Source organism: Geotrypetes seraphini, chromosome 15, assembly GCF_902459505.1.
Source record: "Geotrypetes seraphini chromosome 15, aGeoSer1.1, whole genome shotgun sequence".
Taxonomy (NCBI): domain Eukaryota; kingdom Metazoa; phylum Chordata; class Amphibia; order Gymnophiona; family Dermophiidae; genus Geotrypetes; species Geotrypetes seraphini.
Window position 1 is genome coordinate 53,769,963 of NC_047098.1, and position 16,222 is coordinate 53,786,184.

Genomic DNA, 16,222 nt, shown 5'->3' on the forward strand with positions numbered 1-16,222 from the left:
AGATCAGAGTATTCTATAAAGCACATGCTAAAAGAGTGAGAATGCCCTTTGGCCCGCAACACTCCTCCCATGTGAACACCCTTTATGCAGTTACAGGCGAGAACACTTGGGCGCCCAGTTATAGAATAACACTAAGTGCTTGTATGTGTGTATCTGCCGTTTTGCACCTATTTTGGCATTCAGCTACCGTTAAATCCTGTTTTCATGCCTACAGTTGGGTGCCCTATAGAGAATTACCCTATATAGTATGTTAACAGCTATCACAGAAGCACACCCAACTGTTACTGCCCTGGGTTTGCAGTTTCCACATACTAATTCATTTAATAACGGGGCAATTCTATAGGATGGTGCCTAGCGGTCCGCATAACTTTAAATACATCAAAGGCACTATTAATTGAGAGTTAGGTGCCTTTGTGTGTTGTTTCCGCGGGGTTCTGTGCTGTACAGATCAGCGCAGGAGTTCTGAGCATCGATCTGTTGGTGCTGCTCTATAAGGTGACATCTAAGGCTCCGATGCTCTAAAATCACTGTTAAAATCCTGATATACTGGCCCCTAACTTTAGGACGCCTAACGAGGCCTAAGTTGAGTTGGGCACTGCTAGGCATGATTCTATAAACAGCGTCTAGTGGTTGATAGACAGCTGCGCTAAACAGCGCCTAGGACTTGGGCGCCATTTATAGAAAGGGGCCTAAGTTCAGCTAATTGCAACCAGGTTTCAGGCGCACTGATGCATGTGTTCACGCATTAATTGCACAGACCATGCTGGGTACGCTCCCATCAATCAGCACGCGCTAAGTTTTTGCTGTTAGAGCACGCGAAATGTAAAAAGTCAGTGCACTTTAGTAAAAGACCCCTATACGCATGAATGATATTTTGCAAATGGCTTACGCAGAGGGAGCCCCACACACCCACACACACACCCCACAAACCCCTGCCACACACACATCCCCCCCACCCCCCCCCCACACACACAAGCCAAAATGCAAGTAAATTGTTGGGTCCTTCTATATGGCTAATATTCTTAATGACCAACCATTTGAGAACTGTTACCATAAGAACATAAGAATTGCCCCTGTCGGGTCCATCGTGCCCAGCAGTCCACTCACGCGTCGGCCCCTCAGGTCCAGGACCTGATAGTGCTCATACCCTAAAACTGTCATAAGCTTTTCGCTCAAAAACAGTATCCCTTATGCTTCTCACTAAACCTCTCAACGTATCATTGTTTCGGTTCTCAGTGGCACCACCAGGGACACAATAAACAAATATCTCTACATCTCAACCACAAAGCTAAGTACTTTTTAAAGTATGCATATGTGTATATATATATATATATATAATTAAAATAAAACACTTTTGAAACGGGTTCAATGAAGAGTTGACACATAAAGCCTTGGACTATGAAAGTTTATTGAGTCCCTGGTGGTGCCACTGAGAACCAAAACAATGATACGTTGAGAGGTTTAGTGAGAAGCATAAGGCATACTGTTTTTGAGTTGGTAACAATTCTCAAATGGTTGTAGATTGGAGAAAATGATTATAAAATATTCTTAGTGATCACACTGCTATTACAACCCAATCTCTCTATTATTTGTGATCTATATAACTCACTAAACAATTCATATATCACTTTCTTGGATCATCAGAAATTAGCATGGTAATCCTTCACATTTTGTTTGGAAAGCTGCTGAAATCGTCATTGATCCTTATTATATTTTATTCTCTTTTTCTATTTCTATTAATACTTCAATAGTTTAAAGAAACTTTTCAGACACTTATCTTTCTTCATTGAAGCTCTGTCGGTTGGGGACTTCTGCCAACATGTTTCGCCGTTCAGGCTTTATCGAGGCGGTCCCCCTTTACTCTCGCTATCCGATGAGCCAAGAAATTGTATGAATTGTTAAGCGAGTTATATAAATCACATATAATAGAGAGATTGGCAAGTGGATTGTTGGCCACATCTGTGGCTTGAAGTGACGTGTTTGAACTCATGAGAAACATTACTGGGAGGAGCCAGCTTCAAAGTGGTTCTGAGCCCACTTCTCCCTACCTCAGTTGAAATTTGTTTGAAAGTATATGAAAACATGTGGTTAGTTTATTTTGGTGTTTATGATAACTACTTGGGCTGACAACACATTTCTAATTATGGTTAATCTTTTGTAAACCACATATAACTTAAAGGTTATGCGTTCTAGAAATGGATTTGATTTTATGTTATGTTATCTTAAGCCCTCTTTATAAGGCTAATTTTATAACGGGGTATCCATGTGAGACATCCAAGGAGGCAGTGGCATAATAAGGGGGGGGTGAACCGCCCCGGGTGCCTTCTTTACAGGAGGAGGGGCACCGGTGCCTCTCCTTCTCTTTGTTGTCCCCCCTCCCTCCCACGTACCTCTTGAAATGTTCATTAGCTCGAGCAGCCTCTTTCATTTGCTGCTCACACCAGACTTGGTTCCCTTCTGACGTCATTTCCTGGTCACAGGAGCCGAGGCTGGTACGAGCAGCGGGTGGAAGACATTGCTTGCAGGGGGCACTCAAGCAGCAGGGAAGAATGGGGGGGCACATGACCCAGCGATGCCAAGCGCCAATGCCCTGGGTATCAACCTTCCTTACTAAGGCATTGCAAGTAGGCATAGGGTTACCAGACATCTGGATTTCCCCGGACATGTCCGGGGATCCGGATGGCTTTTCAAAACCCAGCATTTGTCTGGGGTTTGAAAAGCTTCCTCAAAATTGCGTCGGGCAGGAGGGCAGGGCTGGGGCGTAACAGGGCGGGGATGGATGGAACTGGGCAGGCCTGGGGGTGGATCTAGGGGTCTGGATTTTACTAAAGTAAAATCTGGTAACCCTAAGGAGGCATCTCTTTTTTTAAAGGCAGTTTAGCCACCAGTGTGCCTTTATGAGAATGGGTGATGCAATGGCTCCCAGGGTTTCACTATTGATCATACATGAAATCTGGTGGAAGTCTGTGCATGCAAGCATGTTATATGCTTTACGGAGCTCTGCCCCTACTCCTACCAAATTATACCCCGGGAACATCTGTATGCGATAGTATGAAGACAGGCAATGTCATGTGGTGCCTCCTACTTTTTACACCTGTACGCCTGCACGCGGTTATATCAGAACCTGCATCTGCATGTTTTGCAACACATGCAGAGAAAATGTAATATCCCCCCCCCCCAATGTGCAGTAACAAGTATTAGATTCATTAGCATTTTTCTGAAAGGAACAATAAAATAAAACTGATCTGGCACCACCTAGGAAGGAAAGATTTGAGCCGAATGTGGTTGCACACCTTGCTCCGATTGTGGAAGTTTAAAATCACCGTTCAGGAGGGACAGGGGAGATATGATACAGACGTTTAAATATTTTTAAGGAATTAGGGACAGGGGAGATATGATATAGACATTTAAATACTTTTAAGGTATTAGGGACAGGGGAGATATGATACAGACGTTTAAATACTTTTAAGGTATTAATATAGAATCCAATCTTTTCTAGAGAAGAAAAAATGGTAAAACTAGAGGGCATAATTTGAGGTTACTGGGAGGAAGACTTAGGAGCAGTGTTTGGAAATTCTTCAGGGAGAGGGTGTTAAATGCCTGGAATGCCCTTCCAAGGGACGTGATGGAGAGGAAAACGGTGATGGAATTCAAAAAAGCGTGGGATAAAACATAGAGGATCTCTAATTCAAAAACGAAGGATGTAAATTACAGAACTAAGGCCGGTATTGGATAGTCCTGCATGGTCTGTGTCCCATATAGTGATTCTGTGTAGAATGGGCTGGGGTGGGCATCAATGGGAACTCCAGTATCTTGGAACATGAGGATGTTACTGGCCAAACTTTACAGTAGATATCCTACAAATAATGGGAAGATTCGATAGGCTGGAGTGAGCTTGGGCAGAAACTTCAGCCATTTGGAACCTAGGACAATACCAGACTTTACTGTCTACGGCCCAGAAATATCAAAGAAGAAACAAGTTAATCTAATCATGTATTTCTTAATGGGCAGGCTGGATGGACCGTTCAGGTCTTTATCTGCCGTCATTTACTATGTTACTATGTTTGTTACTACGATCTTGGTGATTGATATAACATTTTATAAATATGATACTGTGTGGGTGAGGTTGGTTTGTGTCAGTGCCATGCTTTGTGATTCACTTTTATTTTTGTCCAAATTCACATGTTTTGCAAGGATCCCCTCAGATGGTACGAAGAGATATTGGGTTGTCTGTAACCCACAGGTAAGCCAAAACACCCTCTTTCCCTTCCCCTTCCTTCCCCCCCCCCCTACAATTCCAAACAAAACCTAGGTGCACACAGAAATAGTGAAAGGTTAACTCAGATTTATGCTGGATGGTGATATGTAATTAGTTTTTATGGTTTAGAAGGCAATACCTTTTTAATGAACTAACATAACACATTTTCACAAGCTTCCAAAGGTACTAAATAGAAATAAAAACAAATAAAATAAGATGATACCTTTTATTGGACTAAGAACATTTTTGATAAGCTTTTGAAGGCAATACCTTCTTCTTCAGATCAGCTTTCAAAAGCCAAAACCGTTTTCCTGTCCTGACCTGCAGCTGGGAGGCTTTGGCCTTCAAAAGCTAGTCAAAAAATTGTATCACCTTTTACTCGTTTGTTTTAAATATTTATATCCCACTTCTCTACAGTTCCAGGCAGATTACAAAAAACAAGTTCGTAATAAATGCTGAGTTTTACTAAACAGCGCTATAGGCTTTCAGCGTGGGCCGGCGAGGTAAATGCTCTGATGCTCATAGGAATTCTATGAGCGTTGGAGCATTTACTTCACCGGCCCGCGCTAAAAACCTCTAGCGCCATTTAGGGCTCCTTTTATCAAGCCGCGCTAGCGGGGTTAACGCACATGACTTTCATCACGCGTTAACCCCCCCAGGTGGGCCAAAAACTACCCCCTGCTCAAGAGGAGGCGGTAGCGGCTAGTGTGTCCCACAGTTTAGCGCGGCTTGATAAAAGGAGCCCCCAAATCACATAAAAAACACCACCAATGTAGAGGGTGGGACATGACTGTTATACTAGGTACCTTAATTCTGTCTTAGCACATTCACCACCACATCAAATTAAACAGCTTGAACAGAAAAAAATTAATCAGCTTGATTTTATTCCTATTTATTAAGCTAAAATAAGGTTACCAAATTCTACTACTGTAAAATCTGGACCCATGGCCCCGCCTCCGGGCCCACCCAGTTCTATCTAGTCCCACACCATTCCGCCCACATCACGCCCCGCCCCTCAACCTGTTCTCGTGCTCAGAGCCACGTCGGGAGGGCATCTGCACATGCGGAAATGCCCTTCCAATACGGTCCCAAGCTGGAAGCTTTTCGAAACTCGGACAGAGTGCCGGGTTTTGAAATGCCATCTGGACGCCCAGACATGTCCTTTAAAAAGAGGACATATCCGGGTAAATCTGGACGTCTGTCAACCCAAAGCGAACATAACCCTTTCTGGCTAGAATGCACCGACACTCTGGAGACCCCATGTGTGGCCTAGTGGTTAGAGCTAGAGCCCCAGCAGTTGTAGGTTCAAGCCCCACTTCTCCCCATGACCCCGGGCAAGTTACCCAATCCTCCACAGCCCCAGATACATTAGACCAGTGGTTCTCAACCCTGTCCTGGGGACCCCCCAGCCAGTCGAGTTTTCAAGATATCCCTAATGAATATGCATGAGAGAGATTTGCATATAATGGAAGTGACAGGTATGCAAATCTCTCTCATGCATATTCATTAGGGATATCTTGAAAACCTGACTGGCTGGGGGATCCCCAGGACAGGGTTGAGAACCACTGCATTAGACAGATTGTGAGCCTACTGGGACAGATGGGGAAAATGCTTGATGTACCACTTTCAGTGTGGTTGTAAAACTACAAAAAGGCAGTATCCCTTTCCCCCTTACATACATGTAATAGCCAGAACCCATGTCCATGGCTGTCAAGAGTGAACAGTTCGTACCCTTAAGCATTGCTGTAAAGTTTGGATGACACCTCCAATGGCTCCTAATCAGTGGCATAGTAAGGTTGAGTGGCACCCCTCTCCCACCCTCTTCCCAGCCCCCCCCCCCTACTTTGCCACATGCACTTCCCTTTCCTCATACCGTTTTAAGTTCTCCGGCATGAGCAGCATACCCACATCGGTGTCAGCTCGCCCTTTGATGTCACTTCCTAGGAACAGGTCCCAGAAGTGATGTCAGAGAGCACGCTGATGCCGACGCAGGCAGCAACCTTGTGCTGGGAAAGTAAAAAAGGCACAGGCGCACGGCAAGGAGAGGAGGAGGGGTACAGCACCCTTAGGAAGACAACGCCAGGGGCAGACCGCCTCCTTCCCCTTACTAGGCCACTGCTCCTAACCCCATCCTTAGCCCATGCCCAGAGACTATAAATCTTACTTCTGCCTCAGCCAGACTAATGAGAAGAGCCTTCAAAGCATCCACTCTTAGACCATAAGCATAGCCTTACTGGGTCACACAAAAGGTCCATCAAGCCCAGTAGCTAATCCAAGTCACTAGGACCTGGCCAAAATCCAAGGAGTAACAATATTCCATGCTACTGATTCAGGGCAAGAACTGGATTTGATAAACCACCTTTCTGTGGTACAACCAAAGAAATTTCAAGTTTTATCCAGTTTATTAAAAAAAAATTTTATACCGCTTAATCAAATTTCTAAGCGGTGTACAGAAATAAAAGGTGTCTTAAGAACAAATTAAAATTAAATTACTAAACAGGACCAGGTTAGGTTAGACATATATACTAACTACAAACAATTAGGAAAGAAGGGCGAGAACTACAATCTTAACGAAAAAGAGCACCATTTATTATATGGAGGTACTTTCTCTGTTTCCCTGGGCTCACAATGCAAGTTTTATATCTTAAGCAATGGAGGGGTTAAGTGACTTTTCCAGAGTCACAAGGAGCCACAGTGGGAATTGAACCCAGTTCCCCAGGTTCGCAGCCCACTATACTAACCACTGCAATGAAAATATTGGTTAAAACAAGTCTTGCTACAGCAATAATTTCACTGATGAGGAAAGGGAAGGGAGATGGAATTTGATGTACTGCCTATGGTTGCAATCAGAACAGTTTATAGGTACTTAACTCTGCCTTGCAGTTTATGGGAAGGGCAGTTTTCAAAGCCATTTCTAGTTAAAATTTGGCTTTACGCACGGAAATGGGCTTTTACAAAATTGCCTGCCAGTTGTGTATGTGTAATTGTACCAGCTGTGCAGGCTCTCTCGAGGATGGGGTCAGATCAGTGGCATAGTAAGGGAGAGGCCCACCCCAGGCGCCATCTTCATGGGGCGCCAGCACCTGTCCTCCTCTCCGCCCCCCCCCCCCGGCTCCTTCCCCACCCCACCACCACACTACTGCGCATGCGCCACTTCCCTTACCCCGTATCTCATTAACATTCGTGTGAGCAGCAACCCCCCACCTGCTGCTCGTGCCAGCGTTGGTTCTTCCTCCGACGCCTGGACCTGCGCCTAGGAAGTGACATCAGAGCAGCAGGTTGGGGGTTGCTGCTCGCTCTACGAACATTAACGAGGTACTGGGGAGGGGAAGGGTGCGCACACGTGCTCAGCAGGAGTGAATGGCAGGAAGGAGTGAATGGCACATAAATTATATAACATGTAATAACGGTGTTCCTTTTCATGTAATAATTTTATGATTTTTATATCATTTGTTTACCACCTTGACCTGCTTGGCAGATAAGGCTGTCTATGCTGTCTAAAATAAACATTGACAAAAAGCTTTGAACATGATTGGCACCACAAACTGGCATTTATGCAAGGAAGTATAGTACTCCCCCGAAATTCGCAGCAGTTCCGTTCCAGGAACCCCTGCGAATTTCAAAAAACCGCAAATGCAGTTTTTCGCCTGTCAAAAGGCAAGAGAGAGCAGCTGAAGCGCCGGCGGGTGAAGAAAATCACTCGTGGTCTGCTCTAACCGCCTCTTCCTGTAGTAAAGTCGGGCTACACCAATCAGGAGCTGCTTTGACACGCAGCTCCTGATTGGTGTAGCTCAACTTTACTACAGGAAGAGGCAGTCGGAGCAGACCGCGAATGAGTGAGTCCGCGATTCGTGAATGAGTGGGGGAATACTGTATAAGGTGGTGTTCTATAACAAACGTACCAAAATCACTTATCCTGTAAGTTCAAGGGGGTGCACATATGGGCAGAGAATGGGCAGGTCAAAGGCATGTCTCTAAGGTTGTAATTTCAACTTAAAGAATATTATAAGTTACACCCACTTGAGTACATTTAGGCAGCAACTGTTATGACTGCCATTGACTTGGGTAACTGTTGGCATTACCTTTAGGTAGTGTCGTAGTAAGAGGGTGCAGTCCGCTCCCGACACCATCTTGGTGGGGGCGCCGGCACCCCTCCCCACCTGCCCCTGCTCCTTTCCACTCTTCCCTCACCACATGCATGCCTTCACTCCCCCCCCCCAGCACAAGCAGCAACTCCAACCTGCTGTTCGCGTTGGCATCTGCTCTCCCTCTGACATCACTTCCAGGTCCCAAGCCTAGGAAGTGACATCAGAGGGAGAGCCAGTGCCGACACAGGCAGCAAGTTAGCGATGCTGCTCGTGCTAGGAAAGTTAGAGGGACGTGGGAAGTGAAGGGGTTGCGTGCACGGCAGGGGGGTGCTTGGAAGAAGTGGAGGAGCTGGGGGGAGGGGGCGCCTCTCACCCTCGCTATGCCACTGCCTTTAGGCGCACCAATGCCGACCTACTCTGGTAATCTGTAACAGAATCTCAGCGCCCAGATGCTGTTATAGAATTGGCACTAAGGCCGCTATTCTACAGTATAAGTAGTACCTAAAACCTAGATGCTGAGGAATGCGGCACGTAGCGTATGTCAGTCTTAAGTTAGGTACCATTTATAGAATTACATCTAGCAGCACCTAAAGTGGACATATGTATCCTATTTATTTTATATTTAAAATTTCTATACTGTCTAGTTCCTAGGCAGATATGCCAGGGTTTTCTTGGCCTAAACACCAGCCCCTAAATTAGGCACCTACATGCAAAACATGCCTACTTTCTGGTAGGCTTCTTGGGCTAGGCATCTGCATGAAAGTGGTAGGTGCCTACCTCCCAATTCATTTTTATTTAAGCCTGTTATGAAGTGCTAATTGTTTGTTATCAGCGCCAATTAAGCTTTTTAAATGTTAGCACCTAAATCGGCTAGGCGCGCTGATCTAGGGGCCTTTTAGGCGTCTTTTATAGACTTGGGGGGCCTAAATCTTGGCACCAGTTTATAGAATCGGGTTCTCTTAGGCTTTCGCGGCTGGCGTCATGATTGTCACAGTTGTCTGGGTCTTCTTGTGTCTGAATAAGTGGAGCTGACATTTCAGCCATTGTGCTGTAGCTTTCTTCAGATGTCTGAAAAGTCGGCTCCACTTATTCAGACGCAGCAAGACCCGGACAACTGCAACAATCGTGACTGAATTGTCGCCGTAGTTGTCTGGGGTAGTTTTCCACACCAGATGTGCACCTGCTTTCAGTTTGAAAATGCACCAGTCTGCATAAGGTACACCCTTAGAGGGACCAGTGGTGTAGTGAAGGGAGGGGGAGGCGGTCCTCATAGGGGCGCCAGCACCCATTTTCCTCTCCTTCCCGATCCTCCTTGCCGCGTGCGTGCGCCCCTTCCCTCGTACCGCTTTAATTTTCCCTGCGCGAGCAGCTCTGACGTCACTTCGGGCCCCGGGCCTAGAAAGTGACATCGGAGGGATGGCCAACACAACTCGGGCAGCAAGTTCATAATGATGTTCGCGCCTGGAAAATTCAAAAGGTATGGGGGGGAAGGGTGTGCACGGCGGAAGGTGGTGGAGAAGAGGGCAAGGGGGGGGGCACCACTCACCCTTGCTATGCCACTGAGAGGGACATTTTAAAAGCCAGTTTTGCAAGTAAAGCTTTGTTTTAAATGGCTTTGAAAATGACCCATGGACCCTGCAGCTATATGAACCATTAGAAAATGACCCTATATGCTCAAATCTCTTTATTCCGGAGACAAGTCCAGTCAACACTCCAGAATATAGTTGATTTTTTTTCATACCAACCCCAATAGAGCTGATCTCTTTAAACATTTTAAAGCATTCATTCCACCTCCGCTTCACCTCACACCCTCCTCACCCCACATTAAACTAACTTTTTTGTTTTTACAGTAAATCAACTTATTAGCATTGCCAATACAAAAAGGAAGCTTAGCTCAACATTACAAATTACCAAATCAACTGGAAAATAGCGCTTTTCATTGTTTTGCTTCTGGTTGTTGCCCCTAAATGTATGTGGCCTCTTGTGTTTTTTACTAGGTTCTCCACCAAATCCTGGCTCTCCCAGGTGTGTCATGTTTGTCAGAAGAGTATGATGTTTGGCGTAAAGTGCAAACACTGCAAGTAAGCGGGAACATCTGATGTATGAACTACACGAGGCTAAATATTCTGTTACTCAGCTTGAAGGGCAGCACTCGGGGCAGGGACCTGGCAAATTTTGAGGTTTCTGGCACTGCTGTTTATAGGTTTTTGTTGGGATTGCATAGGAAACTATAAAATGGAGACGGGGAGGTGAATAATATTCTTTATACTAATCACTGCTGAAATGTCATTTGGATTACTCTACAGTTCTAGGGAGGGAGCAGAGGGTCCCCAAAATTCAAAGACTAGATAGGTGCCTACTGGAAAATTAATTTTTTTAAAAATTGTTTTTTCATGATGCTTTTAATTATCAATGCCGATTAATCCAATTAAAAAAAATTGTGGGAACCTTTTACTAAGGCGCGCTAGCCATTTTAATGCACGCTAAAAATTAGGGCGCGCTAAATGCTAACGCATGCTAACCTCTAAGTTAGGCACCTAGATTAGCTTGGTAGGCCAATCTAGGCACCTAAGTGTAGGCGTCTTTAATAAAATCAGGGCCTAACTGTACACCTCACAGTTCTGAAATTTTCCTCATTAAAGCTAAGGCCCCCTTTTACTAAGCCGTGCGGGGTAAAGGCCTAAAACTACACCCCATACTAAGTCATAACATAAACTGTTCCAGACAAACTACCGAACATGTGGTAGGCAAAACATAGGCGTACTCAGATGTGACATGACAAGTTTACACTTACCATATATACTTGAATATAGGATGAGATTTTTGGCCCAAAAATGGGGGTCTTGTCCTATATTTGGGTCATCACCCAACCCCCCCCCCCCTCCCTGATTTGATTCAGGCCTCTGATAGGCCGGGACAGGAGAGATCCCTCCCGTCTCCCAGCCAATACAAATAATTTTTTTATACCCCCCCCCCCCCCGCATACCTTATGTGTTATTCCTGGTGGTCCAGCGGTGTATGGGCAGGATTGTGCTCCTGCCCTGCACACCTTCTTCCGGGCTCTGGGCTCGCAGTGCACAGGCATGCAGGAGCGACCTTCTTGAGCTCCCGCACGGCCCTGCGCTGCTAGCTGAATAGCTACCGCCAGATCCTGCCAGTCTCACAAGAACTGGCGGCAGCCATTCAGCTAGCGGCGTAGAGCCACACAGGAGCTCAAGAAGCTCGTTCCTGCATGCCTGTGAGCCCTGAGCCCAGAAGGAAGTGCGCGGTCTTGCCTATACATCGCTGAACCACCAGCGATAATACAAAAGGTACGTGGGGGAGGGGGGTAAAAAAAATTATTTGTATCAGCCAAGACGGGAGGGATCTCTCCTGTACTGGCCTACCACTAGACCACCAGAGGTGGAAGAGGAGGTGGGACAGGGTGCAGAGCCTAGCAGAGAGGGGGGACAGGGTGCAATACAGAGGTTGGCAAGTAGTAAGGAGGGCTGGCTGCGTAGCCTGGTAGGGAAGGGAGGGAAGGGGATTGGGTGCAGAGTTTTGCAGGGAAGAAAGGGGGCTGGGTGCAGAACCTGGCAGGGGAGAGCATGAAGGAGAGGACACTGGGTGCAGATCCTGGCAGGACATGGCACTTGAATATTAAGCCCCCGTCTTATATTCGAGTCAACCATTTTTCCTCCTTTAGGGGGGAAATGGGGGTCTCGACCAATGTTCCCTCTAAGGATTGATGAGGTGTGTGCAAAAAAAAATATGCATGAGCGACAAGTTACATACTCCACAAATTTATGAGCAGGCGTGGAGGACGAGTGCCCATGAGATTGTGGAAGGGTTAAATACTCAAAACTTAGAAGAATAACAATTTACTTAAAGTTTTTGCTTCGCCAGCTTTCTGGTATCTTTACATACAGTGGCGTACCTAGCATATGTAACACCCGGGGTCCATCATTTTTAGGCACCCCCCACCCCATCTGTACAAAAAACATGATTTTTAGTAACAAGCCACACGTCACACATGAGTACCTAGGAAAAGGCAGCATCTTACATACTGCAGTGAGCAGTACAACATCAATACACCCATTGTAAAACTAAACAAGCCAGTCTAGTACAGATCAATCCTACACAGTCAATCCTAACTGAAAACCATGTCTTTCTAACACACAGAACACAGAAAACACCTTCGCCTAGTATGGAATATGTCATCACAAACTAACCCCTCCCCCTTTTACAGAACTGTAGTGTGGATTTTAGCCACGGTGGTAACAGCTCTGGCGCTCATAGAATTCTGAGCATCAGAGCTGCTACCACCACGGCTGGTGCTAAAAAACGCTCCACAGTTTTTTTAAAAGGGGGGATAAAATAGAAATACACAGCTTTAACGCTCTAGCTCAGGGGTGCCCAAACTTTTTGGGCTTGCGAGCTACTTTAAAATGACCAAGTCAAAATGATCTACCAACAATAAAATTAAAAAACACAAAGCACACTATACGCTGAGAAAATGTTAATTATCATTCCTATTCTGGGTTTTTTTCAAAGAGGTCAAGGCAGATGACTCTATGCATTGTCACCTCAGTAACAACCATACAAAAATAGACAAATATACCCTCCATCCTTTTTATTAAACCACAATAGCAGTTTTTAGCGCAGGGAACTGCGTTAAATGCCCAGCGCTGCTCTCGACGCTCATAGGCTCCCTGCGCTAAAAAACACTATTGCGGTTTAGTAAAAGGGGGCCATAGTGCAAAATATAGACAGCATATATAAATTCAGACACATTTTGATCACTAAATTTAAAATAAAATCATTTTTCCTACCTTGTCTGGTGATTTCATGAGTCTCTGGTTGCACTTTCATCTTCTGACTGTGCATCCAATCTTTCTTCCCTTCTTTCAGCCTGTATGCTTCCTCTCCTCCAGACCTCATTCCCTCCCCTAACTTTTTCTTCCTCTCTCCCTGCCCTTTCTTTCTTTTTTCTCTCTTGATGCCCCCTTTCTTTTTTTCTGTTTCCCTTCTGTCTCCTTGCCTGCCCTCTTTCTTTCTTTCTTTCTCCCTACCCTCCACAAAGCCACTGCTGCCACCATCGTGGGAAACAGGCCCCAAAGCCACTGCTGCGGCTGCCCCAAGCTTTCTCTGCTTCCCACCGTCGGGCCGACCAACATTCCTACCCAACGTCAATTCTGCCGTCAGAGAGGAAGTTCCGCCCAGCTAGGCAGCGATTGGCTGGCCCGAACTTCTTCTCCAACGGCAGCCTTAGGAGGGGTGCACAGCCGGCCAGGTCTGGACCTAAAACCCAGATCCGGACCTGGCCGGCTGTGCATCCCCCCTAAGGCTGCACCCGGGGCGGACCGTCCCCCCCGCCCCACCCTTGGTATGCCACTGAAGACGTGGCAGTGGCTCCTCTCACGATCCCCACCTGCGTTGGAAGTGCGTCAGGGATCTTACTATGCAGTCCTCAGTTTCCCACTGCAGTATTTTAGTGAGGGACATGAGAAAAATTATGAGCGATGCCAATGAAAATAGTGAGCGATCGCTCATGCGCTCAGCTTAGAGGGAACATTGGTCTCGACTTATATTAGAGTATAAACAGTACATTTCCACCAGAAATTGATTTTATTTTCATTTTTATTTAAAGTGTTTTTTAGATTTTTTTTTCTGGTTGCTTGAGAGTTCTGGTTAATTGAGTTCCGATTAACAGAGAGTCTGTTGTATTCTCCTTCATTGCCATCCACTTTTTACGTATTTTAAGTTTAAGAGCCAGTGAAACAAGATTTCTAAGTTTAGCTGCTAAACCCGAGCCAGTTTTCAAAGGGGCTGATTTAGCTGCTTTCCTTCCAAAGCTAGGCCTCTAAAATTAAGGAGGGGTGGATTTGTAGATTTGGGGTATGTTGTTTTGAAAAAACCAAAACCACATTTTTACTATTGTTTCTGTTATTAAGTTCTGCTTGACCTGAATAAATATTATATATTTAAAAAAAGGTTAGACAGCTAAACCTTTTGAAAATTAACCCCATATTGTGTGCACAGTAGTTTCTAGGTGAGAATTTAAGAAACTTTAAACAACGGAACGGAAACCATTTAAATTTTGACTGTGTTCCTTCCACAGATTAAAATGTCACAACAAATGTACAAAAGAAGCCCCCCCTTGTAGAATATCATTCCTACCCAGTAAGTGTCTTAGAAAAATATTTTGGACGACTATTGAATTTTAAAACTCATTGTCATGTGGAAATTAACCATGCTCCCTTTTATTTTTAAATGTTTCCAGTAGCAAAAATCAGAAGAACAGAATCTGTCCCCTCTGATATAAATAACCCCATCGACAGGCCAGTAGAACCGCAGTTTGGAACTCTTCCGAAAGCATTAACTAAAAAGGTAATGGGATGGTGATCTGTCACTTTCATAGGACTATTCTTCCTAAAGGTGATGGTGACCTTGTTTGAACAATTTGAGGTTGCTCAGATCTTGCCAGGTCACTGTTATGGTTGGATTTTTGATGCATTGGGGGGTTCTGGGTAAATATTCCTACTCAAGATGGGAGGCAGAGGGGCAGTGAGGAGACCCGTGGATAGTTCTACCCCTCTCCCCCAAGTCAAAACCTAGTAACAGCCTATCAACAAATGTGTGGAAAATCAAAAGAATGGGTTTTTTAACGCAAATTCAGAATTTTTATTAAGCCAAGTGATGCTCTCTGAGTTTAAGGAGAACTGAAATGTTTTTGCCAACATCTGTGCACCACTGCATGAGGCAAAACCAAGATCCTGATGCATTTACTTGCAAGGAAACTCTCCTGCCAATACTCAGAAGGGTTCTCCATGGCTGCCACTGACCTTAGTAGCAGCCACCGAGAACCCTATGCAAATGCCATCACTAGGAGCTCATTAGTATTTAAGTGAGCTCTCCTAGTGATGCTTAAAAGGGGATGTCCCCCCACCCCTCTTTTAGGATCGCTAATTTCCAGTTGCTGGTAGCTGCTGTGCATGTGTTGTACACACATACATCACACGCACAACAGCTGTGCCACTTTAAAAAAACACACCACCACCCGCCACTGTTCTCCTTCCCTCCCAGCTGATTTGGAGCTTCCCCTGCCAACTCCAGAGCTATGATCAACTGACTGGAGCCAGCAGGGGAAGCCCTGATCAGCTTTTCAAAATGGTGGACCTTCCCCGTCCCGGTGCATCTGCACTGGGAGGGAGAAGGCTTGCCATTTTTAAGAGGTGGACTTTCCGACAGGAGGGAATGTGCATCCTTCCTGCTGGTCTTCAAAATAAAGTACGGGGGTGGGGTTGGAGGGGAGTTCGGACTGTCAAGGACCATTCAGCCAGCCAGGTGGGAGGGAGGAGGGAAGGTTGACTCTTTGGGTTGGGGGAGGCAGTTCTTTGAGGGTGGCCAGTTCCTAAGGGCTCAGCCCAGCCCACTAGACCACTAGGGATTTTGGGGGGGAGTGTATGAGGGGCTTCCTATTAGCTGATTCACAGCTTTCCTTCTGGTGGAACCACGATCAGCAGAGTGGGGCTCCAGAGCCAGAAGGGGAAACCACAAATCATCTGGGAGGGAAGGAGTATGGCTGCAGAGGTTTTTTTTTGTAAAGGAGGAGGAGCTATGCTAGCAATTGCTCTTTTGAGCAAGCGCCAGTCTCAGTTCCTCCCCCTTTTACCGGCAATGCTCCGCAAGAATAGCATGTATATCTTTTGTATGCTTTTCGTGCTGAGCACCATCCGTTGGGGAAAAATCACTCCCACCATGGTTGTGCATTGGGCCCCAGTTATCTATAAAACCAGGTCAAACTCATTTTCAACAATTTTGGCAGGTACTAGGATTGAACTTGGGGGGAGGGCATAAGAGTGGTGAAGGAAGGCTTCTGGCACCAGGATCCTAG

At 45.7% G+C, this 16,222-nt stretch overlaps 1 protein-coding gene across 5 annotated transcripts in view; it reads left to right on the forward strand.

The window, feature by feature from the left end:
- Nucleotides 1-16,222, forward strand: part of KSR1 (kinase suppressor of ras 1) — a 256,106-nt gene that overhangs the window by 181,466 nt on the left and 58,418 nt on the right. For all 5 annotated transcript variants that reach the window (XM_033922274.1, XM_033922275.1, XM_033922276.1 and 2 more), the window contains 4 exons: nucleotides 4,195-4,243; nucleotides 10,344-10,427; nucleotides 14,447-14,508; nucleotides 14,609-14,715. In XM_033922274.1, coding sequence (XP_033778165.1) covers nucleotides 4,195-4,243; nucleotides 10,344-10,427; nucleotides 14,447-14,508; nucleotides 14,609-14,715 — 302 coding nt within the window. The remainder of the gene's footprint in view (nucleotides 1-4,194; nucleotides 4,244-10,343; nucleotides 10,428-14,446; nucleotides 14,509-14,608; nucleotides 14,716-16,222) is intronic.